General features: G+C 39.6%; 3 protein-coding genes across 4 annotated transcripts in view; 2 read left to right on the top strand and 1 right to left on the bottom strand.

The window, feature by feature from the left end:
• The window catches only part of LOC139408612 (atrial natriuretic peptide receptor 2-like), a 56181-nt gene extending 53167 nt beyond the window's left edge, over positions 1-3014 (top strand). For both annotated transcript variants that reach the window (XM_071152697.1, XM_071152696.1), the window contains exons 21-22: positions 1919-2010; positions 2483-3014. In XM_071152697.1, coding sequence (XP_071008798.1) covers positions 1919-2010; positions 2483-2545 — 155 coding nt within the window. In that variant the 3' untranslated portion in view covers positions 2546-3014. The remainder of the gene's footprint in view (positions 1-1918; positions 2011-2482) is intronic.
• A 4918-nt stretch (positions 3015-7932) lies between these two features.
• On the bottom strand, positions 7933-12088 carry LOC139409669 (sperm associated antigen 8). The gene is made up of 6 exons (XM_071155084.1): positions 12017-12088; positions 11565-11711; positions 11258-11355; positions 10130-10244; positions 9878-9940; positions 7933-8462 (listed from the first exon to the last, which is right to left on the bottom strand). Exons 1-6 carry the CDS (start codon positions 12086-12088, stop codon positions 8349-8351), a joined length of 609 nt encoding a protein of 202 aa, XP_071011185.1. The 3' UTR covers positions 7933-8348.
• A 10585-nt stretch (positions 12089-22673) lies between these two features.
• LOC139409940 (pro-melanin-concentrating hormone, like) lies at positions 22674-23072 on the top strand. Its single transcript, XM_071155348.1, has one exon. The coding sequence runs from the start codon at positions 22674-22676 to the stop codon at positions 23070-23072; it is 399 nt and encodes a 132-aa protein (XP_071011449.1).
• Positions 23073-23639: the final 567 nt, after the last annotated feature.

The following is a 23639-nucleotide window of genomic DNA, read 5'->3' as shown; positions in this document are numbered from 1 at the left end:
AAAGACCTGAGACTGGGACGGAGATTTGTCTTCCAACAAGACAATGATCCAAAACATAAAGCAAAATCTACAATGGAATGGTTCAAAAATAAACATATCCAGGTGTTAGAATGGCCAAGTCAAAGTCAAGACCTGAATCCAATCGAGAATCTGTGGAAAGAACTGAAAACTGCTGTTCACAAATGCTCTCCATCCAACCTCACTGAGCTCGAGCTGTTTTGCAAGGAGGAATGGGAAAAAATGTCAGTCTCTCGATGTGCAAAACTGATAGAGACATACCCCAAGCGACTTACAGCTGTAATCGCAGCAAAAGGTGGCGCTACAAAGTATTAACTTAAGGGGGCTGAATAATTTTGCACGCCCAATTTTTCAGTTTTTGATTTGTTAAAAAAGTTTGAAATATCCAATAAATGTCGTTCCACTTCATGATTGTGTCCCACTTGTTGTTGATTCTTCACAAAAAAATACAGTTTTATATCTTTATGTTTGAAGCCTGAAATGTGGCAAAAGGTCGCAAAGTTCAAGGGGGCCGAATACTTTCGCAAGGCACCGTAAGTATTCATTATTTCCTGTTGATTATGTGGTATTTCCTTGGATTAGGATTTGGTTCGTCTGTCAAGCATTCCCTGTTGTATATTTGCTTATGCAATTGTTTTGTGAAAGACTGGTTTCCCGTCATTATTTGTCTTGACTAAATCTGACTAATGCTTGTGTCTGAGAATCCATAACAAAAAAATATTGTGGACTAGCTCTTTGCACATACTTCCCTGTAAGAAATGAAGCATCAAGGGATAGATTAAGTAGACAGGGAATTGGATATTTATCATCACAAAGCGGCAGAGGGGATGGAGGTTGTCGTCCTAGTTTAATAGTGTTTATCTGGACTGGTATTACTGGCAGCAGTTCTTAACTGGTGTAGTGGTAGTTGGACCGCTGGTGCTGTGCCGGCCAGGATTTTTTGTGAGTCACTCATCACATTATTGATTAACCCACTCACTTCCTGCTCACTTCCTGCGGTGTGCTTTCACGTCCGTTGATAAATAATTAATAACACTTATAGCCAGGCCACATCCATAGTGATAAACTGCATACCATAAAATATCCTATAGTGGTAGGAATCACCTCTGGGACTGGACTGTCAACAGCTGTTTCTAGGGACTATTTCTATAGCAACAGGAATATTTCACTGTTCATTTCTACTTTTGACCTTCACATAACATACACTTGGTTGACATATGTATGTATGTATGTACGTACAGTGGGGCAAAAAAGTATTTAGTCAGCCACCAATTGTGCAAGTTCTCCCACTTAAAAAGATGAGAGAGGCCTGTAATTTTCATCATAGGTACACTTCAACTATGACATACAAAATCAGAAAAAAAATCCAGAAAATCACATTATAGGATTTTTTATGAATTTATTTGCAAATTATGGTGGAAAATAAGTATTTGGTCAATAACAAAAGTTTATCTCAATACTTTGTTATATACCCTTCGTTGGCAATGACAGAGGTCAAACGTTTTCTGTAAGTCTTCACAAGGTTTTCACACACTGTTGCTGGTATTTTGGCCCATTCCTCCATGCAGCTCTCCTCTAGAGCAGTGATGTTTTGGATTGTTTTTCTCATTTTGTCTACCATAGTTGAAGTGTACCTATGATGAAAATTACAGGCCTCTCTCATCTTTTTAAGTGGGAGAACCTGCACAATTGGTGTCTGACTAAATATGTTTTTGCCCCACTGTATGTATGCAGCCAAGAGGCCAAGAGGTATGTATGTATGTATGTATGTATGTATGCGTACTGTAATTGTTATGATCTAACACAGTGCATATGGCAGAGGATAAATGTTTCATCAATGCTACTCGGTATCACTCCCTGCAAAGCACTCACTGTGATTGTCTATTGATGTGTTTCACAGCCTTGAGGATCCACCTCTCCTCAGCAACCAAAGAAGTGCTGGATGAGTTTGGCTATTTTGAACTCCAAGAAAGAGGGGAGGTAGAAATGAAGGTAAGGCCACAATGAATAATGCATGTGTTGTTGTCAGCATTATCTGTAATGGCTTCATGTATTCAATATTGCCTGATAAATGAATATGATAGAAAAATAAATGAAGAATACAAAAGTGTTTTGACACATACACCAGATAGGTGCAGTGAAATCTGTTGTTTTACAGGGTCAGCAATAGTGAAATGTGGTCTTGTGATTGCCATTCTGTTTATTATATGCAGTGCATTTCAGTAGATTGCAGCTCTGGATCTCTCAGATTACGAGTGTCATAAAAAAAGATCTTCTGTTGAAATGGAAAAAAACCATAAAGTCTGGTTATGAAGTGTGGCGTACTCTCTCTAGGGATGCCAGATTAGTTTTAACAGGCCCAGCTAATGCCAGGGTCACCCTTTAAGAAAGAGAAGCCCTTTTGTGTATCTATCACTCCCACTCGTCTCCATTGATGAGCCTATTGATTTATGTGTTTTTCCAGGGCAAAGGCAAAATGCGAACCTATTGGCTTGAAGGGGAGAAGACTGATGTGTACGTTATCTGAGAGGCCTGCTGACAGCGTGTACCCACAGTGGAGCCAACCACAGAGGCTACACAGTGGCACAGTCAGCCAATGCTTTATTTGTTCTAGAATAAGGCCTACAGGTGATTCCTTCCCCAAAAGCGGAACAACAATATTTACTGAATTAGACCTTTTTGGAAAGGAAGGGATGTTTAATGGTATGTTTATAATACCTGTGTACGGTTACTGCCCCAACAATTGTAAGATGTTTTGTATGGAGAATCTTTCTGTCCTGAGATTGAGTACTTTCTATATTTAGATTTATATCATGTGTTTGGAATTCAATTCTGTATGAATAATTCCAAACAGCGTTCATTACGGACGGGCGCACAGTGTAATAGATGTCAATGCAGAGGTCCGAGTTCCACAGTGGTGTTATAGAGTACAAGATGATATATGTATTTCCAAGATATTGTAAGATATTTTGTTCAATAAACTGAGTACAATACAACTGTGTTTCATACATTGTTCAGATAATATTATTTATGTTCAACCCTGTGTGTTTTCATAGTCGTGTGTGATTCGGTGCACTGCATTAATGTGCTTTTGATAAAAACATTTCATGATTTAGTAAATCCGATTCTTACAAAACATTAACATTTTGAAATATCATCATTGACGGTAAACGGGGGACATTTCTTGTAACCAGCTCACTATTTATGTGTCTGACCGTACGTCTTAACTTTTATACAGACCCGGTGCCAGGATAAAGTGACTAAGGGGGCAGTTGAAATCGGTGAGGGAGCAACATTTTTGGTGGTTCTTGCATTGGAATTATTTAGAATTCTGCTTCTATCACAATAAACATACAGTTCAAAGGCTGAGACTCCGAGACCATTGAGTGCTTTTGAAGTGACAGGTTGGCGCGAAATCTGTAGCCCATCTCAGCTGCGCTGTATCAATACAATAGACAGCGCCCTACACACTAAAGCAATGCCACTTTGGTAATGAATATAGGCTACAAGATAGATATGCTGTTTGTAAAAGGTGAATTACCTTATGTGAATGCAGCCCTACACACATATGTCTAACCAAAATAATGCAAACTAAATGCTGAAAGTAGTAGCCTAGTTATTCATGCAAAAAAAATGGGGCTTTGAATAATAACACAACTGAAAGAATGAATGCGAAAATAACAAAACAGCGGTAGGCCTATAGACAAAATATCAGATCAATAAAGGCATAACACAATCTATATTTGGCGGCTTTTTATTGAAATCCAAAGGAGTCATACCTAACCACCCGGAGCGCTCTGTCCATGGTGCTGATACAGCGCAGCAGAGGTACAGATTTCGCGCAAACCTGTCACTCAATCATTTGAACTTTTATGCTTTTATGACATACAACTAAAACTGAGGGGGCTAAGCACAAGTTTCAACTGAGGGGGCTAAGTCCCCTTTTGCCCTCTCGTGGAACCGGACCCGCTTTAATAACTGAGCCATATTCCCCTGATGTAACTTGGACAGAATTTAGTGTCCTTATGACGTTCTCTAAAAATGTTAGAGAATCTGCTTTATTTATTGTTTGAAAGGTTTCTCTTTTTAGGAGTGAAAATGTAAGTTAGTCAGCAAAACCTGTTGGGAATCTTGATTGGCCCGGCCCTTCTGTTGAAATTGCTGCGGTACCTTAGACATCCTAAATTCTAATTACAGCGTTGTCCCCTGTTTTGTCCTTTTTAGTCCATTACAGTATCACTTTAATAGGTTCCTAAACCAACAGTGGCTATTGCATTTCACACATGAATGACAGAAGTTATGCAAAGCAAAGTAGCTTTAAATGTTTTCTTTCTTTTATTTAACTAAAGTCCCACGATACAATCATCTGTAGCCTAGTATTTGCATTGCATCTGCCAGTATCAGAAACCTTCAATTAAATGTTAGAACACCACCATATGCACCATTTACAAAAATATCTTGCCTTTTCACATGGCAATGTTGTCAAACCGCACAGGTAGTGACTATAATGAACTGTTTGCAAAATTCAGGTGTGAACAGACAGAGAAAAAAGAGATGCAGAGTGAGAAGAACCTGACTTTACTGTACAATAACAGTCATTATCAGGTTGTGCAGGATGCAGTTGTGTTCAGTTGCAACGACACATCACCAGTCATTAGCTGCTGTGACATGGCAGTGGACATCATGTGTCTCTTCATCTCTGCTCCAATTAACTAAGGGGGAATCCCGTAATTAAGTGATCATGCTTATTTATTTAACCTTTATTTAACTAGGCAAGTCAGTTAAGAACAAATTCTTATTTACAATGACGACCTAGGAACAGTGGGTTAACTGCCTTGTTCAGGAGCAGAACGAAAGATGTTTACCTTGTCAGCTCGGGGATTTTATCTAGCAACCTTTCGGTTACTGGCCCAACGCTCTAACCACTAGGCTACCTGCCACCCTGTAGCCATGCGCAAATGACCCTATAGCGCCAAACCCACGGAGTTGATTTATGATTTCAAGAATGCTTTAATTATATGCCTGGACTTTTCACTGTATTTTTTTTTCTTCAGTTTATATCATGTTAAATACTAGCCACTACCGGTAGCCCTAGTCAGTTATACCACCATAAATGTAGAACTGTCATGTTAGTGTTAGTTTCATTCCATTTTGCATCATTCCATTTCATCGTTAGTTTACATTACTTTCTGTCACGTTCCTGTGGTTGTTTCTGGGGATCGCTAGCAATAGTGGATCATGTTAGGCTAGAATATTACAAGTTGTGCTATAATTTGTCACATGTAACCTATTTGAATCATTATGGAATGCAGACCATATTGAGTTAAACCTGGAGCCTGCACTACGACCCCCACAAACCCACGGGATTCTGTCAATAATGTGATATGCCAATTTCTGTCTGTAGCATACATTTCCTAAGTCTGAATCGGGCCCTTATCAACCAAGTACAGTGGGGCAAAAAAGTATTTAGTCAGCCACCAATTGTGCAAGTTCTCCCACTTAAAAAGATGAGAGAGGCCTGTAATTTTCATCATAGGTACACTTCAACTATGACATACAAAATTAGGAGAAAAAAATCCAGAAAATAACATTGTAGGATTTTTTATGAATTTATTTGCAAATTATGGTTGAAAATATGTATTTGGTCAATAACAAAAGTTTATCTCAATACTTTGTTATATACCCTTTGTTGGCAATGACAGAGGTCAAACGTTTTCTGTAAGTCTTCACAAGGTTTTCACACACTGTTGCTGGTATTTTGGCCCATTCCTCCATGCAGATCTCCTCTAGAGCAGTGATGTTTTGGGGCTGTTGCTGGGCAACACGGACTTTCAACTCCCTCCAAAGATTTTCTATGGGGTTGAGATCTGGAGACTGGCTAGGCCAATCCAGGACCTTGAAATCGTTGCCCGGGCGGTGTGTTTGGGATCATTGTCATGCTGAAAGACCCAGCCACGTTTCATCTTCAATGCCCTTGCTGATGGAAGGAGGTTTTCACTCAAAATCTCACGATACATGGCCCCATTCATTCTTTCCTCTACACGGATCAGTCGTCCTGGTCCCTTTGCAGAAAAACAGCCCCAAAGCATGATGTTTCCACCCCATGCTTCACAGTAGGTTTGGTGTTCTTTGGATGCAACTCAGCATTCTTTGTCCTCCAAACACGACGAGTTGAGTTTTTACCAAAAAGTTATATTTTGGTTTCATCTGACCATATGACATTCTCCCAATCTTCTTCTGGATCATCCAAATGCTCTCTAGCAAACTTCAGACGGGCCTGGACATGTACTGGCTTAAGCAGGGGGACACGTCTGGCACTGCAGGATTTGAGTCCCTGGCGGCGTAGTGTGTTACTGATGGTAGGCTTTGTTACTTTGGTCCCAGCTCTCTGCAGGTCATTCACTAGGTCCCCCCGTGTGGCTCTGGGATTTTTGCTCACCGGTCTTGTGATCATTTTGACCCCACGGGGTGAGATCTTGCGTGGAGCCCCAGATCGAGGGAGATTATCAGTGGTCTTGTATGTCTTCCATTTCCTAATAATTGCTCCCACAGTTGATTTCTTCAAACCAAGCTGCTTACCTATTGCAGATTCAGTCTTCCCAGACTGGTGCAGGTCTACAATTTTGTTTCTGGTGTCCTTTGACAGCTCTTTGGTCTTGGCCATAGTGGACTTTGTAGTGTGACTGTTTGAGGTTGTGGACAGGTGTCTTTTATACTGATAACAAGTTCAAACAGGTGCCATTAATACAGGTAACGAGTGGAGGACAGAGGAGCCTCTTAAAGAAGAAGTTACAGGTCTGTGAGAGACAGAAATCTTGCTTGTTTGTAGGTGAGCAAATACTTATTTTCCACCATAATTTGCAAATAAATTCATTAAAAATCCTACAATGTGATTTTCTGGTTTTTTTTCCCTCATTTTGTCTGTCATAGTTGAAGTGTACCTATGATGAAAATTACAGGCCTCTCTCATCTTTTTAAGTGGGAGAACTTGCACAATTGATGGCTGACTAACTACTTTTTTGCCCCACTGTAAGTGTCACATAAGTCTCTCATCACTTTTGTCTCCCCTTCAGGGAGTGTACAGTATCCAAATCTGTACATGTGTGTGCATACAGATGTTTAAATTAAATGAAATGATACTATAGAATTCAGTAGAAGAATGAAGGATGAATTTGAGTAATTGTTGAGTCATCAAAGGCTCCTGGTTTTATCTTTTGAAGAGAGTTGAAGGGAGGGTGAAGAACGCCATTAGCATTTTTGATACAATTTGGGAGGAGAGACAACAACAACCAAGAAGGGAACTTTTGACGGGGGAATGCATTGAAGGAATTTCTACTGCAGGTATGTAGGCCTACTGTATCACAAGCACATAGTTCATAAGATGGTTCAACATTTGTCTCCTCTGACAAAAGCACTACATTCATTTTAATAACTCAGAGCAGTGCTCCCTTCACAGGGAAATACAGAGAATGAAGTATTGTAATACATGTTTTATAAACTTAAATAAATACACAGTTATGGATAGATCAAAACATACATTATTAATTGAATTGAATCATGGAAGAAAATTAGTAGCCAAATTTATTCAAGGAAATATTTACTTTTTCACAGTTAATTTGAATTAAAACAATTATATGCAATATATTTCACTTGGCTGGAAGTAGCTAAATGGCATCTGTTTCAGACATCAATTGTTTCCCCCTCTAATCCCATGAGGTAAGGAAATGTTTTGGGGGATAATTTGCATAAATGTAGTCTAAAATTACTTGTTGCCATAGCTACATCAATATGAACATCAATATTTCTGACATCTGTAAGGCGGAGGCTTCTGTGTGCCTCTCTTTCTAACGTTGGAAAAACACTTTCCTCATCTCAAAAAACAAATGGTTTTCTTGCCATTTGTCCAAGGACAATAGCCAGATCCATTTTTGCCCAGCACAGAGGAAAGTGGAACATGTGGCTTTCTGTTGTTCAGCACTGCTCATTTGTGGTAATTACAAGTTGCAAAGGTTTGAGAAAAAGACCATAGGAGAAAATAACCTACAAACAAAAATAAAAGCATGAACAAACAGAGAGAATATTCTTAATACAAAGCTCTGGTATGAATAAAAAAACAACAACTGTAATTCTGCAAGGAGACAATGACCCTGAGATAAAGTTACAATTCAAAACCATTCATCTGTCTGCTTGTGTTAAATCATTTGTGCAGTACTTTTGCAATTCATATACAGTGCAGAGACTAGACCTAATTGAAATGATAAACAGAGCAATATTTATACACAATATTATGGAACAATAATTTAATACCACTGTGTCCAATGGGTAACAGCTTAATTCTCCGGTGTGTACAGAATAGGCTTGTCATCCATGTGTTCACTGATAGGTGTGCTGAAGGTGGCATTCTTCTTGAATGGGGTATCCCTGGTTCTCACCGCTGTCACACCCTGAGACGGCAGAACATGGTACATGTTACTTGCTGTTGTTTAAAAAGGTTTTTGTGTAGACTATTATCAGACTACAGTGTGCCAGGTATGCTATTATTACAGTAGCTGCTCATTTAAGGCTTAAATTAACTGAGTTAAAAGTGGATGAGCTGTATAATTTCTTTCTTAAATTGTACCCCTTTTTCTCCCCAATTTCGTGGTATCCAATTGTTTAGTAGCTACTATCTTGTCTCATCGCTACAACTCCCGTACGGGCTCGGGAGAGACGAAGGCTGAAAGTAATGCGTCCTCCGATACACAACCCAACCAAGCACTGCTTCTTAACACAGCGCCATCCAACCCAGAAGCCAGCCGCACCAATGTGTCGGGGGAAACACTGTGCACCTGGGCAACCTTGGTTAGCGCGCACTGCGCACGGCCCGCCACAGGAGTCGCTGGTGCTTGATGAGACAAGGATTTCCTCCCTAACCCGGACGACGCTAGGCCAATTGTGCGTAGGCCGCGGCAGGGATACGACAGAGCCTGGGCGCGAACCCAGAGTCTCTGGTGGCGCAGCTGGCGCAGCCGGCGCTGCAGTACAGCGCCCTTAACCACTGCGCCACCCGGGAGGGAAATCGACAGTACCCTGTACCAGCTGTGCTCTTTAAAGTCAATTGGCAGAATTTAATAAGATGTCTTATTGAAGGGCTCTTTGAGACCACATTCAAAATGGAGGCTTGTAAATAGCCATCAAATATGACACCAAAATTACAAACATATGCTAAATCATTTTCATTTGTTAATATCTTACATATCAACAGCCATCAAATACTAAAACTCAAGGGCCAGATGTCCAACAATAATGATGGTTTAATTGAGAGAATAAAAACCAGATTGTGCAGTAGAGATTAAATACTATATAATATGAATACTATATTAATATAAATACTATATCATTATATAATATAATGTTAGGAGTGAGTCCCAAAGAGTACAAACCTAAGAATACTTAAGAACATAAGGCTATGGTCCTCTAACCTTGATAGGGTAAATAAAATGCTTCTGAAAAGAATTGCTTTCTTTACACACTCATGTAATGTTTTACTGTGTTGTGGGTATGTGGGAGGTCTCTTCCAGCCATTTATTGTATTCAATTTTGTAAGTGGAATAGCCAAGCAACAAATGCTTCACAAACACAGACAGACCACTAACGCCACAGTCACTGTACTATAGCAGAGTAAATTACACACCACACAAAAGCTGACTTAAAAATTGAAAATAATAAAGATGATAAAATGTAACAACGGCATTTTGTCTAGTGTTGACTATAATGTTAAGCAGCCATCCAGTAATAGTGAAAACATGGTGCTCTCTCCATTTATGATAATGTAGAGAGGGTTATGCAAATGGAGGAGTAATGTAATAATCAGACCAACCTGTATCTGATGATGATTCTCACTCCAAAAGGTAATTGCCTGATCGCTTTTGTAGTCATGCTCCTAATCACAGCAAACCAAGAATGCATTAGAAATGAACATTCTGTTCAAGTATGAGTTGAATAATGCTGACGTCATTTTTATATTTGAAAGACAGGAAAATTATAAAAGGTAGCTAGTCCCAAAACAAGGTGTCTCACAAAGAGCGGAATTTTGTAATCATGTTCATAGAATATACTTGATTTAGAAGACCTTTAGTGGTGAAGGCAGGGAAGGCAGAAAGCCTTCAGCTTTGTAGTCCTCTTTGGTAGTGGAGCAGAACTCTGTTTTGGGAGGCTCAGGATTAAATTCTGCATGTGTCTGCTCACTGTGGGATAGAGGAGGAGGGCCATATCAGCATGAGAACCTACAGCAATATCCTTATCTGTCTCTGCTACTCTGACATTGTTTTCTCACATGTTCACATTGCTGAACTTTAGATTACTATTTTTAAATCTATCAGTAGCTGCATTGCTGTGTGTAAGGTCTATGCAGTGATAAAGGCTAGTTATTCTTAGGCTTACATGATTAGTGTATGAATATGCATAATAATACGTTCATTACCATATGAATCAAAATAACATTGTTCCACTGTTATTCTACATTATTCATACAGGTTGTCATAACATACTGATTTGTGGTGTAAACTCCCTGTCCTATCTCTTCATAACTGGTGTCCACAGATCCAAATTTAATTCTCACGTTGAGCAGCTTCCAAGGAGTGTTGATCTGTTGACATTTACTCTTACTGTTTCCCTGCAGCAGACTATTGCCATGGAAAAACAAAGCAACACTCTCCAAACCACTATTAAAGGTTCTATGACTAATGCTACTTATTTAAATTGATGTTATTTTTGTCATAATAAACTAGTTAGAGCCTTGTTAATGTTCTTTACATTTAACTTTGAGCATTCAGTAAAAATCTAGCTCAGTTTTGTGACTGTGCGGTTTTGTACGGCATAAGTCAGTGAATATGAGTTGAGACTCTCTCCCCTCCAACAACCCGTTTTAACCGTCATACCTCCCTTTGTTAAAATCGCTTGTTGGGGGATGTTAACCACATTGTTGTGGACACATTCTATGAACCACATTACACTGCACATAAATGTTAAATCAGATAATGAAGTCAAATCAAAAAGCACAAAGTGTTCATTGAACTGTAAAACTAACCAAGACTTGTAAATTACATCACTTTCCTCCTACCAGTTCCGCTCAAGGCATTGATTGAACAGTGTTGTGTCACGTCTCGAGTAATATATATATATATATATTTCAAGTTTGAATGTGTTGTTCACCTTATGATAACTGTTATGAAATGAAACTTTCGTCAATTAGGCCTACCTTATTTTCTTGAGCAGATCATTTTCCAAAAGTTCTCCTCTGAGGCCTTGACAAATAAAACATGGGCAAAACACATACCGAACTCTAAAATGCTTGAGTGAATTTTAATCAAGTCAGACAGTGAGACAGCATAACAGTATGCTTATGAACAGTTTGCACAGCAGTAAGGTTACAGTATGTTTGAATGTTGCGTGGCATCCACTGAATCTAAAACTAATTCCAGGAAAAATCTATTCAAGGTCGGCTGGATGTAGGTATGTTTATTGGTGTTCAATGTTCTCATTCTGTACCTACCTCTTTGTCTCACCCCATGGCCCCTGGGAGGGGTGAAAGCAGCATTCACTGTGGTGACACATTGAACTTTGGATGACAGATCCATAGTGAGAATCCCTTTATGTCCATTTTTGTGGATATGCGCTCTGGGCCTCTCATTGTCAAGGACGGCAGTGACCCGCTGAATGAATGTAATTCCAAAGACTAATAAAAAGCTGTGCCATGTGTGACAACATATTGTTGTTTTCAATAATTTTTAATGAGTTAAAGGAGTAACTTGTACTAATGACCTATTAATGATGGCACTCATAGCTAACTGAGAAAACAGGAGGGAGAACATGCGAGCCCTCATATACCTGAACTTAGCTATACATGTAGGCCTACCGCTAACTTACATCTCTCGCTCTCACACACGCACGCACACACACACACACACCACTACCAGCGTTCATATTGAGACAACTTTTGCCAAGAAAAGAAACTCACCTCCTCTACCCAGTTATACAGCAAACATTTTCCAATAGATTTTTGTTCAACAGAAGTGTCCAATGCAGTCATTATATTTTCATTACAATGCACTTAGTTAGTAGTGTGAAATCGCTAATTTATCTTGTGAAACCAAGATAGTTGATGTAGCTTGCTTCTAGCTAAACGTAGCTACCACTATTTATTATTCTGTTGTGGAAGTGTAACCCTAACAACTGTAAACAAACGACATCGTGACGTCATTCGAAAATAAGCATAGAGATAATTTTGGGTCTTCGCGGGTCAGATAAGCTTGTTGACCAATCAGGGCCGGAATATGACTGCAAGTCACATAATAATTTAACACGCTCATTCTTTTTTTTTTAACGTAGTTATTACACATTGATTACACATTGATTACACATCACTCGTATTTCATATGTCACAGCACTCACCGATATGTATGCCATGATGTTAATAATAACATCTGTATCAAATATATTTGTAAACATTTTTGATCCTGCTCTTATTTCAAATGATCACACAGACGTTTTCCCATTCGGTCGAACAAATAATGCCTTATTACTAACGCGGTATTGTATACATGACGTGTAATTTCAGCACACACAACATTCTATAATATAATTTTGATATTAAATCCTTGGTGTAAAGTTTTAATATAATTTGGCGCATAAAGCACTATATTTTATGTAGCTAACATTCACTTCACTCAATGTGTATTTGTGTCCACACCGCAATTTCAAAATCCTGTTTTCAGTATTTGCACTGTGCAGCTACACGGCATATAGTCAGTACCTGCTCTAAAAGGATGGATGGATTTGTCCTCAGATGTGCCCATTGGTTGTGCACAAAGCAGCCAGTCATGACAAGTTTTCTCCCGAGACCCTTGGGATGGGGAAAGGGATGGGAGGGTGTGTGTGTGTGTGTGTGTGTGTGTGTGTGTGTGTGTGTGTGTGTGTGTGTGTGTGTGTGTGTGTGTGTGTGTGTGTGTGTGTGTGTGTGTGTGTGTGTGTGTGTGTGTGTGTGTGTAACAATACAGACTGAGGTGTCTCTTGTGAGAGGAAAGACAAATGAAAGGGATATGTAGAGGATGGAAGGTATGGCATGAAATGCAGCTATGTGAAATGCATTGTTTTGGTTCCAAGAGAAGAAATGGCCCCCTGAGGTACAATTACAGTGAATAAAGAAGATGTTATTGTGTTTGGAGGCATTGTGATTGGAGAAACACTGCCCTGTGTCTGTCTAAATCTTGACAATTTAGCAATCTTTTTTTTTCAAGGCATCTCCCCTATGAATTAATTTCATACACATCAAATCAAATATTTTTCCTGACTAAAAAAATATATTTAAAAAAGCATAGTGTGTGCAGGATTCATTCATGGTATCATCACAATCCAATTCGAAAGGCTGGTTTGCTTATTGTTTTGTAGACTTTCCATTGGTGCACAGAAGCACTATCCACAATAGAAACAAGGAAAGGTGAATACAATGGAGGAAAACAACTGATACGCCTCAATTAACATCAAAGCAAAGCTCTATAATGGAAGGCCACAATGTTGAAGATGATGACTTAGGAGTAACCCAAAATGACTTAGAACTCAACTTCATTCTCTGCATCTCTGCATGTCCGCAATATTGTAAAAAATCATCACAATTAGACGGTCCCCATTGACTAGATCTTTCCGTATATTGTACATGGTATGATAATTTGGTGCAGTAGTATTTACTGCTTGCCGAAACAATGAACACAATTGCACATATGTATATTGTGATGAAAACAATGTGTTAATATTCTGTGAACTAAACACTTAACAGTGAATTTTGTATTGAATGCTGATATTTTATTTAAACGCAAATCTAGCTGAAAGACGATGGCCAAAGCATACCCATGATGTTGCACAACGATTTAAGGCAATAAGTCGTTATTTTACTCAATGTATGATATATTTGGGCTTGAAGTAACATATCCATGTGAATGCGGTATCTTTTCCTACGATATGACACACAAATTATTTTAAACCTAAGTTTCATTTCAGGGCTTGGTTTTAATTGAAAGTTACCACCCACCAACCAGCATGACATTGTTAATGAATCAGAAACAGCTACAAAATCAATCCTCTTTGCAACTGAGATGAGCCAAACATCCTTGTGTCTGCTTGGCCGCCTGAACCATGAAGCAAATTAGAATAGGGTCTGGAAACGTATGTTTTTTTAACCTCCACTATTTTTAACATAAAATTATCATAATCCATTGGATAATTTGTCAATTTTCACTTATTTTTGAGCTAGTCTGTATTAAAAATACATATATCTGACCACTTTATAAAATGGTATAATTGTGTGATATGATAACATTTTGCAAATCCGCTCCCACCCGTCGCCCCAAGATGAATGGTTTTGACCACTAGAGTTTTGCCTCACCACACGCTCCAAATATACATGTCATCTGCGGCGTGCATGATCTTGAGGCAAATCATTGTAGCCTATCATTTCACTTCCCATGTGAGAACCATGAGCACTTCCTGATTTGGCTTTTCTGTACCGCAGCCAAAGCCTGCCAGCAGCTTACCTACCAAGGGTTGTACCGTGTTCATTAGAATTTCGCATTTCAATAGTTATACATATTACCGGAGCTTCATCTTATTCTTTCAAACCTTTTCTTCTGGCAGATTTGCGGCTGCCATTCATGGAAGACTACACAGATTTGGAGATAACAATAGTTGACGAAGTCAAAGATAGTCCAGTGGTTTCCATATGTGGCGAAGTTTTACCTAAATGAATGCTTATGACAAATTCAACTCCAGAACCAGCTATAAAGCCAGCTGGCTAATCTTTTTAAGATGGTGTAGTAGTAAAAAAAAAATACAACAACATAACATGAGCTAGCTAGACAAGGTTAGCAAGATCGCTAGCTAGTGCTGAAATGGACTTGAGCATACTTTACGTATCAACACAGATCCGAAAATTGCTTGTACGCAATTGAGAAAAACTAAGCTCCACACCAGCTTTACTCAGTTCAGGTGCAAGGCAAAACAATTACGTACATTGTTAAAAGAAATATGTGCCTGCACACTTTTAATAAGTCCTAAACGTGAAACTTTACAGCACAATCATCCCCAAAATGACTAGATCTTTCAAATTCCTGCATGAGGGATTTCAGTGAAATTATAAATATCTCTGAGTGAATGGCTGTTTACATGTACAGTGCATTTGGAAAGTATTCAGAACCCTTGACATTTTCAAAATGTTGTTATGTTACAGCCTTATTCTAAAATGGATGAAATTGTTTTTAGAAATTTTTGCAAATATATTCTAAATAAAAAACAGAAATATCACATTTACATAAGTATTCAGCCCCTTTACTCAGTACTTTGTTGAAGCACCTTTGGCAGCGATTACAGCCTCAAGTCTTCTTGGGTATGACGCTACAAACTTGGCACACCTGTATTTGTGTGCTTAGGGTCGTTGTCCTGTTGGAAGGTGAACCTTCCCAGTCTGAGGTGCTGAGCGCTCTGAAGCAGGTTTTCATCAAGAATCTCTCAGTACTTTGCTCCATTCATCTTTCCCTCTATCCTGACTAGTCTCCCAGTCCCAGCCACTGAAAATCATTGCCACACCATGATGCTGCCTTCCACCATGCTTCACTGTAGGGATGGTGGCAGGTTTCCTACAGACATGACACGGGATTCAGGCCAAAGAGTTCAATCTTGATTTCATCAGACCAGAGAATCTTGTTTCTCATGGTCTGAAAGTCCTTTAGGTGCCTTTTGGCAAATTCCAAGGGGGCTTTCATTTGCCTTTTACTGAGGAGTAGCTTCCATCTGGAGCTTTGTCAGAGTGACCATCGGGTTCGTGGTCACCTCCCTGACCAAGGTCCTTCTCCCCTGATTGCTCAGTTTGGCTGTGTGGCCAGCTGTAGGAAGAGTCTTGGTTCTTCCAAACTTCTTCCATTTAAGAATGATGGAGGCCACTGTGTTCTTGGGGAACTTCAATGCTGCATACATTTTTTGGTACCCTTCCCCAGATCTGTGCCTCAACACAATCTTGTCTCGGAGCTCTAAGGACAATTCCTTCGACCTCATGGCTTGGCTTTTGCTCTGACATGCACTGTCAACTGTGGGACCTTATATAGACAGGTGTGTGCCTTTCCAAATCATGTCCAATCAATTTCATTTACCACAGGTGGACTCCAATCAAGTTGTAGAAACATCTTAATTGATGATCAATGGAAACAGGATGCACCTGAGCACAATTTCGAGTCTCATAGCGAAGGGTCTGAATACTAAATTTGCAAAAATTATAAAAACCTGTTTCTGCTTTGTCATTATGGAGTATTGTGTGTAGATTGATGAGGAAAACATTTATTTTATTAATTTTAGAATAAAGCTGTAACATAACAAAATGTTTTATGGCCTTGGTGATTCTACAGTATATTCATCTATTTTCTATGATGAGCAGCTCCATTGAATATACAATAGCCTATAACAAAAACATGTGACAAACAGACAAATCGCGGAGTAAGTCTGTCACAGCAACCCAAACATAATGGGATCCTGTTACTGAGTAACACAACAGAGGAGTTTCTTGTAAAGGCCTAACCACTCAAGTCTTTTTTACATGAGCCATCAGACAGCCTATGTGTCTGGAATAGTCTACCTCCACAGTATAAAGCGTGGTCAGAAATCCAGTCAATGTTTTATTGAAGCTAGACTCGTCAAGATTAGATTTTTCATATGGCGCAAAACGATCCTCCCAACCAGATTATTCATGCATTGTGATGTATGAAGACTTTTTGGTTGAAATCATCAGAATTCCTTGAGACATTTTCTCTTTGTATCATTCCACATGGGAGCAGAATAACAATTTGGCAACAAACACATCATGCCAAGAATCGCACACAGTTTCTACTTGGCATTACTTATATTGGAACTAATTAGTTGAATTAACACTTTGATAACAAAGACCTAAGAAAAGAGAGTGAAAAGGTCTCATACATTACAAACCTTACCTATTTCCCACTTTAAAATAGTCAATGCACAACACTCATAGCAAATGTGCAAGTCCCCTTTGAAATACAACATTACTAATGCTCATAGTCCAGAGTCTTGGAACAACATTCCAAAACCCAATATTAACAGTTTGGTCACCGAGGTGTGTGTGATTTGGAAGGGGATCAGATTTTATCGAGCATGTCCATATAATTAATTATTCCTTCGTTTCACCAAGAAAAAAACCTGAAATACTTTCCGCAAAACATGTTTTTGTCTCTCTCTTACACAACACCCAGAGAGCTTGTGTTGCTATTTATACTCTGCATCATGATTACTTGTTGTCTGACCATCACCATGGCTACTGGTATCTCTGCAGATCTCTTTGTATGTGTAACCTGTGTATGTGTATGGGAGATTATACATCCTTAAGTGCTCAAAGATGAGAAGATGGCTTTGCCTCTTGTTATTGCATTTAGCGACCCCTTCATGACTCAGACCTATTTGGGTCCATATAGCTTTTATGGTGTCTCTGCACTGTATCTAATGAGTGATTTAGGTGGAGGTGGCCTCTGATCTAGGATCGGCTTTCATCCATTGCCTTTTATCCAAGCCTAACCTTATCCATTAGCTATAGAGCAAAACTGACCTTACATCAGATCTGAACTTCTATCTTCCATTCAGACGCTAATTAGTTTGTATTCATCTCTAAATCCCAATGCAATAGTGCCTGCTGCCTGAAAGCGTCCTTGGGCACGCATCCTAAGTGTCGTCAATGCCTTACCCTGGTGAGCTGACTGTTATCCAAAGTCTATATGAATGACACACTAGATTACCTTCTCTAGGTTCTTCACAGGATAGAAGACTGGAGGACTATGTCTTCCATCCTTTAGATATTGCATGATCTGTCTCTGAATGGTGAGTTTGGTTCAGAAGTCCTCACGCCGTAAGTGGAAAGACATAGATTTCTATCACCCCAATCTCAAACTGGCTAGCAGAATGCATGGAATTTCAACAACATAATTCAATTTGTGCCTGTTAATATGTGGCATTCGTCCCTGTTAGATCTGTGCCCTGTATTTACCTAGCTGGAATAACACTTTAGCCTGTTTGGTGCGGCCTGCCTCTTGGTGTTGTTTTAAAGAAGTGCGTTGCCGTGTCCAAAAGGGCTCTGCGTTATGTGAGAGGCACTGTCTCCCCTCGGTGCTTGGCTGGGGTCTTTTTGCCCCCCTCAAACCCCCGAGACTCAGGCCTGGTGTTTGGGTTGGCATCGTCAGTGTAGTCAGCTGGTCTGCCCATCTTGGCCTCGCACTTCAAAGGGCCTTTTTTTCTATAGTGGTGTTGCAGTTAATATGTGATTCTCTGTAAAACACAAACACCTTGAACGCTGCTCTGGACTAGCTGCTACCCCCTCTCCTCGCCCAAGGGCAAACATGGAAGGGATACCCTGTCCTCTACCCTGCCACTCGACTTTCAAGGAGAGAAAAATAAGAAAATACATATTGAGGAGTATAAAAAGTCTGCAGTCTTTCATGTTGCCTTGACTGCCTATTTTATCCAGTATTTATGACAGAATGGCATCCATAGTGCATAAAACAAGCATTCTAGTTATGTTATAGAGTCAGGTCTGTCATGGACATGTGGTGTACAGCTGTACTCCAATAACCACACACATCACCAAGCAAACACCTGAGGAGGGAGAGGCCTGAAACACACTGCCCACCAACAGATAAACACCCCACTCTGTTATAACTACAGTATCCACAACACCACTGGACACATACAGAGGTCAATACAGTTCCATACTGCGAATGAATAACTCGGTGGGGTTCGGACTGTTTGTCTTCTCCACATGTGGTTTATAAGGAAAGTCATGAATGAATGAATCACCAATATGATTTGGAGGTTCTGTTTTATCATCAGTTCAATTACAGGTTATAAAAGTTCAATGTGGTTTCAGTTAGGTTTTCATCGTGTCATTACTCTGTTTTCCACAACTTTCAGTGATGTCTGTCTGTTTGAGCCGTTTCTCCACTTGTAAATAAAAGTAGATTTATCGTCATGACATCCTGTTTCAGTCATCTTAGCTGTAGTCACCCCCCATAGCATCCATCCATTTGGTCCTTACATGTTGTCTTATGGAACAGAAGGCCTGTGAAATGCACTTTATCCAATCTCGCCCACCTCCTAAAAATAAAGAATGTTATCTACAGAGACAAATACATGGGCCCTGTAAGACAATATAAAAAAACAAGGTGAAGAAATGGTCAACTGACAGACTAATTAGTCATCACAGATTGGCTAACTTTGACCATTCAGAACACAGACACGCTTTTCAATAAGAAATGGTCCATGGCATTTCCCATCTGGCCACACTGGCAGTACATCACCCACACTAAAATAACCAATGTGATTTGTCATTAAAGGTCATAGTTTTAGAAAATGCACACATTTCAGAATGACATTAATGTTCTTAATGTGACTATGGACTGTTTGACCCATTATAAACTGTTGGCCTAATTGAAAAATATTTCATTTCAGAAAATACATGCCTACTGCTGTGGCCAGGTGATTTTTGATTTACTTAGTTATCTTTTAATATATACTGAATAAAAAAATAAATGCAACATGCAACAATTTCGTAGACTTTACTGAGTTATACAGTTCATATAAGGAAATCAGTCAATTGAAATAAATTGATTAGGCCCTAATCTATGGATTTCACATGACTGGGAATACAGATATGCATCTGTTGGTCACAGATACCTATTTGTAAAAAAATAAAAAAATAAAAAGTGCGGGCATGGATCAGAAAACCAGTCAGTATCTGGTCTGACCACCATCATGCAGTGCAGAATCTCCTTCGCATAGAGTGGATCAGGCTGTTGATTGTGGCCTGTGGAATGTTGTCCAACTCCTCCTCAATAGCTGTGCGAAGTTGCTGGATAATGGCGGAAACAGGAACACACTGTCGTACACGTCGATCCAGAGCATCCCAAACGTCAGTGTTCGTTGTCTGTAGCTTATGCCTGCCCATACCATAACCCCACTGCCACCATGGGGCACTCTGTTCACAATGTTGACATCAGCAAACCGCTCTCCCACACAATGGACATACTGACAAATTCTCTAAAACGACATTGGAGGCAGGTTATGGTAGAGAAATGAACATTGATTTCTCTGGCAACAGGTCTGGTGGACATTCCCATAGTCAGCATGCCAATTGTACGCTCCCTCAAAACTTGAGACATCTGTGGCGTTGTGTTATGTGACAAAACTGCACATTTTAGAGTGGCCTTTTATTGTCCCCAGCACAAGGTGCACCTGTGTAATGATCATGCTGTTTAATCAACTCCTTGATATGCTACACCTGTCAGGTAGATGGATTATCTTGGCAAAGGAGAAATGCTCAGAAATAAGCTTTTTGTTCATATGGAACATTTCTGAGAAATGTATTTCAGCTCATGAAACATGTGACCAAAGCTTTACATGTTGCGTTTATATTTTTGTTCAGTGTAAGTTTGATATAGATTTTAAGGTTGTTTTGATTTTGAAGAAATATGAAGTGCTTGAATATTATTTTTTGGGGGGGTGATGAACATTTTTTAAATAAATGGAGTAAGAGGACATTAATTGAATTTAAAAAACATAGTACTGCATCCTGATACGCTTTTTTTCTTGTATATCATACTAAACCCTGTTAGAAATCCTTATGAAATTTTGATTTTGTCTCTAGCTAGTTGCTTGATTTTAATAGCATCGTGTTTGATTATTTGAGTTGCAATATAATTTAATATTTTCTGTTCGAGCCAGTCTGTCACGCCCTGACCTTAGAGAGCCTGTTTATTTCTCTATTTCGTTAGGTCATGGTGTGATTTGGGTGGGCATTCTAGTTTTCTATTTCTTTGTTGGCCGGGTATGGTTCCCAATCAGAGGTAGCTGTCCATCGTTGTCTCTGATTGGGAATCATACTTAGGCAGCCTGTTTTCCACTTGTGTTTGTGGGATCTTGTTTTTGTTCAGTTACTAGTTAGCCTGCAGAACGTTACATTTGTTTATCTTTTGTTGTTTTTTGGTGTTCATTAAAAATAAAGATGTACACTTTCCACGCTGCACTTTGGTCTCATTCCGATGACGGACATAACACAGTCGGCTTGTTTACATCCAATTCGTTTTTGACATTTAACATTCACCTGCAGAAAGAGGAGGCTAGAGTATTAATTTGCTGAAAACAATAATGCAAACTTCTAGATCCCTTTCAACAGAACCATTTTCTCTCTGATAAGGAGAAGGGAAAATAACATTAAAGGAGGCCAAGCATTTCTCTGAGACGAAAACACAGATACCACCTACTTCAAGTTTACTCCTCTTAATTGGGGAATTATGGGAGAACTTCTTAGAGTGTCATTTTCACACAGTATACATGTATGTGTGCTAACGATGTCTGAACAAATCAGATTCCCATCTAAAGTGATCAATTTCTTTAAAATGTCTTGGAAAAGTACTCTAAGACACAAAAACATCCTCCACTTTAAAGTTTTACAGCTGGGTTTGACCATTGGGCAAAAACCAACCCTTGTCAAACAAAGCTAAGTTTTGAAGCAAGACATGCTAGTATGAATAAACAGACAAAATGTCCAAAATATACTGTAGTAGGCCTATTTATAGAACAATAATAACAGCTCCCCAAAAATATATACTTCTTTGGATGAGAGTGGTGCGTATTTGAAACGTTATTATGCAGTAACAACATCTGACCGTAGCAATATCTTATCTGAGGTCATCTCTATAAATCACCAAACGAAACAATTGACGGTTCACCAGCCAACATCTCCTTTTTTGTGCAAATCTCTAGCCAAGCTGACTTTGAACCCATCATCATCACACCAGCATTCTGTTTGAAGAGGGCTACAGTATGTGAGCAGGTTTTCAACCCTTAACTCCCTGTCTGATCTTCCTAATTAGGTAAGGTTGCAAATATGCAGGTACCAGTAAGTGAACAAGTAAGGCTTTACAGAGAGCACAGACAGCAGACATAAAGGATATGCTCTGAATTAAAAGACATTTCCGATCTTCACCAAAGCCTTACATCAGTGACGACGTGAATTTCCTCTCAACACGTATTCAAAGAACCCTGCTGGTTTTCCTGGTGCCACATACACACCAAGCTCTTCAATGATCACTAGTTAACTTTTCAACTGTAATCCCACCTGAAATCCCTTATTTTACATTGTCATAAGGTGGCCATGAGAGGGGAGTATGTATCATTGAGAGTCCTTAACCACAAGGTAGTAAATGGGTGAGTAATCCTCTCCAGTTGTTTTAAAGGGCAGGCTCTTGGAATGGCGTCTTCCTTTGTGTTCTCATTCAATGAAATCCCACTGTTTCATCCTCACAGACTTTAGAAAACCAGCCACGTTGCAAATAAGCTTAATTAACTCTCCACAAGACACAACACTCCAACACTGTTAGGGGTCTCACGACATCATACTGTTGTTTAATATCCTGAAACACAATGAGAAGAAAAGCAGTGATGAAACAAATTTCAAATCCTGGAAGTCCAAACAGTATAAAAGAGGAAGACAAACATCTCGGTCAGAAGAGAACGAGCTCGAAAAAAATCACAACAACCTGCAACATCAACCTCAACGAAGATCCTCCTTCTCCAAGATGAGACACTCTGTCCTCTCCATCTCCTTTGCCGTGGCACTTTTCTTGGAGTGCTACACACCGTCCACGGCGATCCCCATCGGCAAGATGGACGACGTCGCCTTGGAGCAAGATACCCTCGACTCCCTACTGAGTGTAGAGGTGTCTGAAAACAGCCCTGATTCAGTCAGAGGCAGGAGCTCCAATATTGTCTTGCTGGCAGACTCTGGCCTGTGGATGAACCTGAACAGAGGACTTCCTTTCTACAAGCTGAGAGCTGCAGCCGCCGGGCCTGACAGAGCCCTGACTCTGGACCGCCGAGAGGCTGGCCAGGACCTAAGCCCCAGTATCTCCATCGTCAGGAGGGACACCATGAGGTGTATGGTGGGAAGGGTGTACCGACCCTGCTGGGAGGTGTAGAGTTGACCAATGAGAGCGTCTCGTCTCATCATCAATCTGCCAGCCAGATTACCCTTCTGCATCTTAAGTTGTATAATATGATCTTTCGCTTTTGAGTATATGTATTCATGTAATTACATGAACTGATATCTGCAATTAAAAAGACAGGACACTGCATTTGACGTCTTGTGTATGTTTTTCTCTAGTAGCACTGCGATGCAGTGCCATAAACACCTCCGCCACTCGGGAGGCCTTTATCAGTCTTAATAAGGTTGCGACAGCCAATTATTCTAAAATAATAGCATTCTGGAATTACCCACAGTATTACATTTACAACAGCCTTTTGTTATTTGGTCTTTAACGTTTACATCACTCTGGAATGGGAAGTAAGTGGGAAGTAGGTCTATAAACTACACAAGAGACTTGCATCATTCCGGGAATAATGTGGTGTTGCTAATAACCAGTATGATATCAGAAATAATCAGCTGAAGTCATATTCTGTTTGTCCACCATACATCCCACGGGGCACAAGTATGAAAAAAGTATGAAAATGTATGCAATCAATACTGTAAGTTGCTCTGGTTAAGA

This window comes from Oncorhynchus clarkii, chromosome 5, assembly GCF_045791955.1.
Source record: "Oncorhynchus clarkii lewisi isolate Uvic-CL-2024 chromosome 5, UVic_Ocla_1.0, whole genome shotgun sequence".
NCBI lineage: Eukaryota > Metazoa > Chordata > Actinopteri > Salmoniformes > Salmonidae > Oncorhynchus > Oncorhynchus clarkii.
This window is presented reverse-complemented; position numbering and strand designations above follow the sequence as displayed.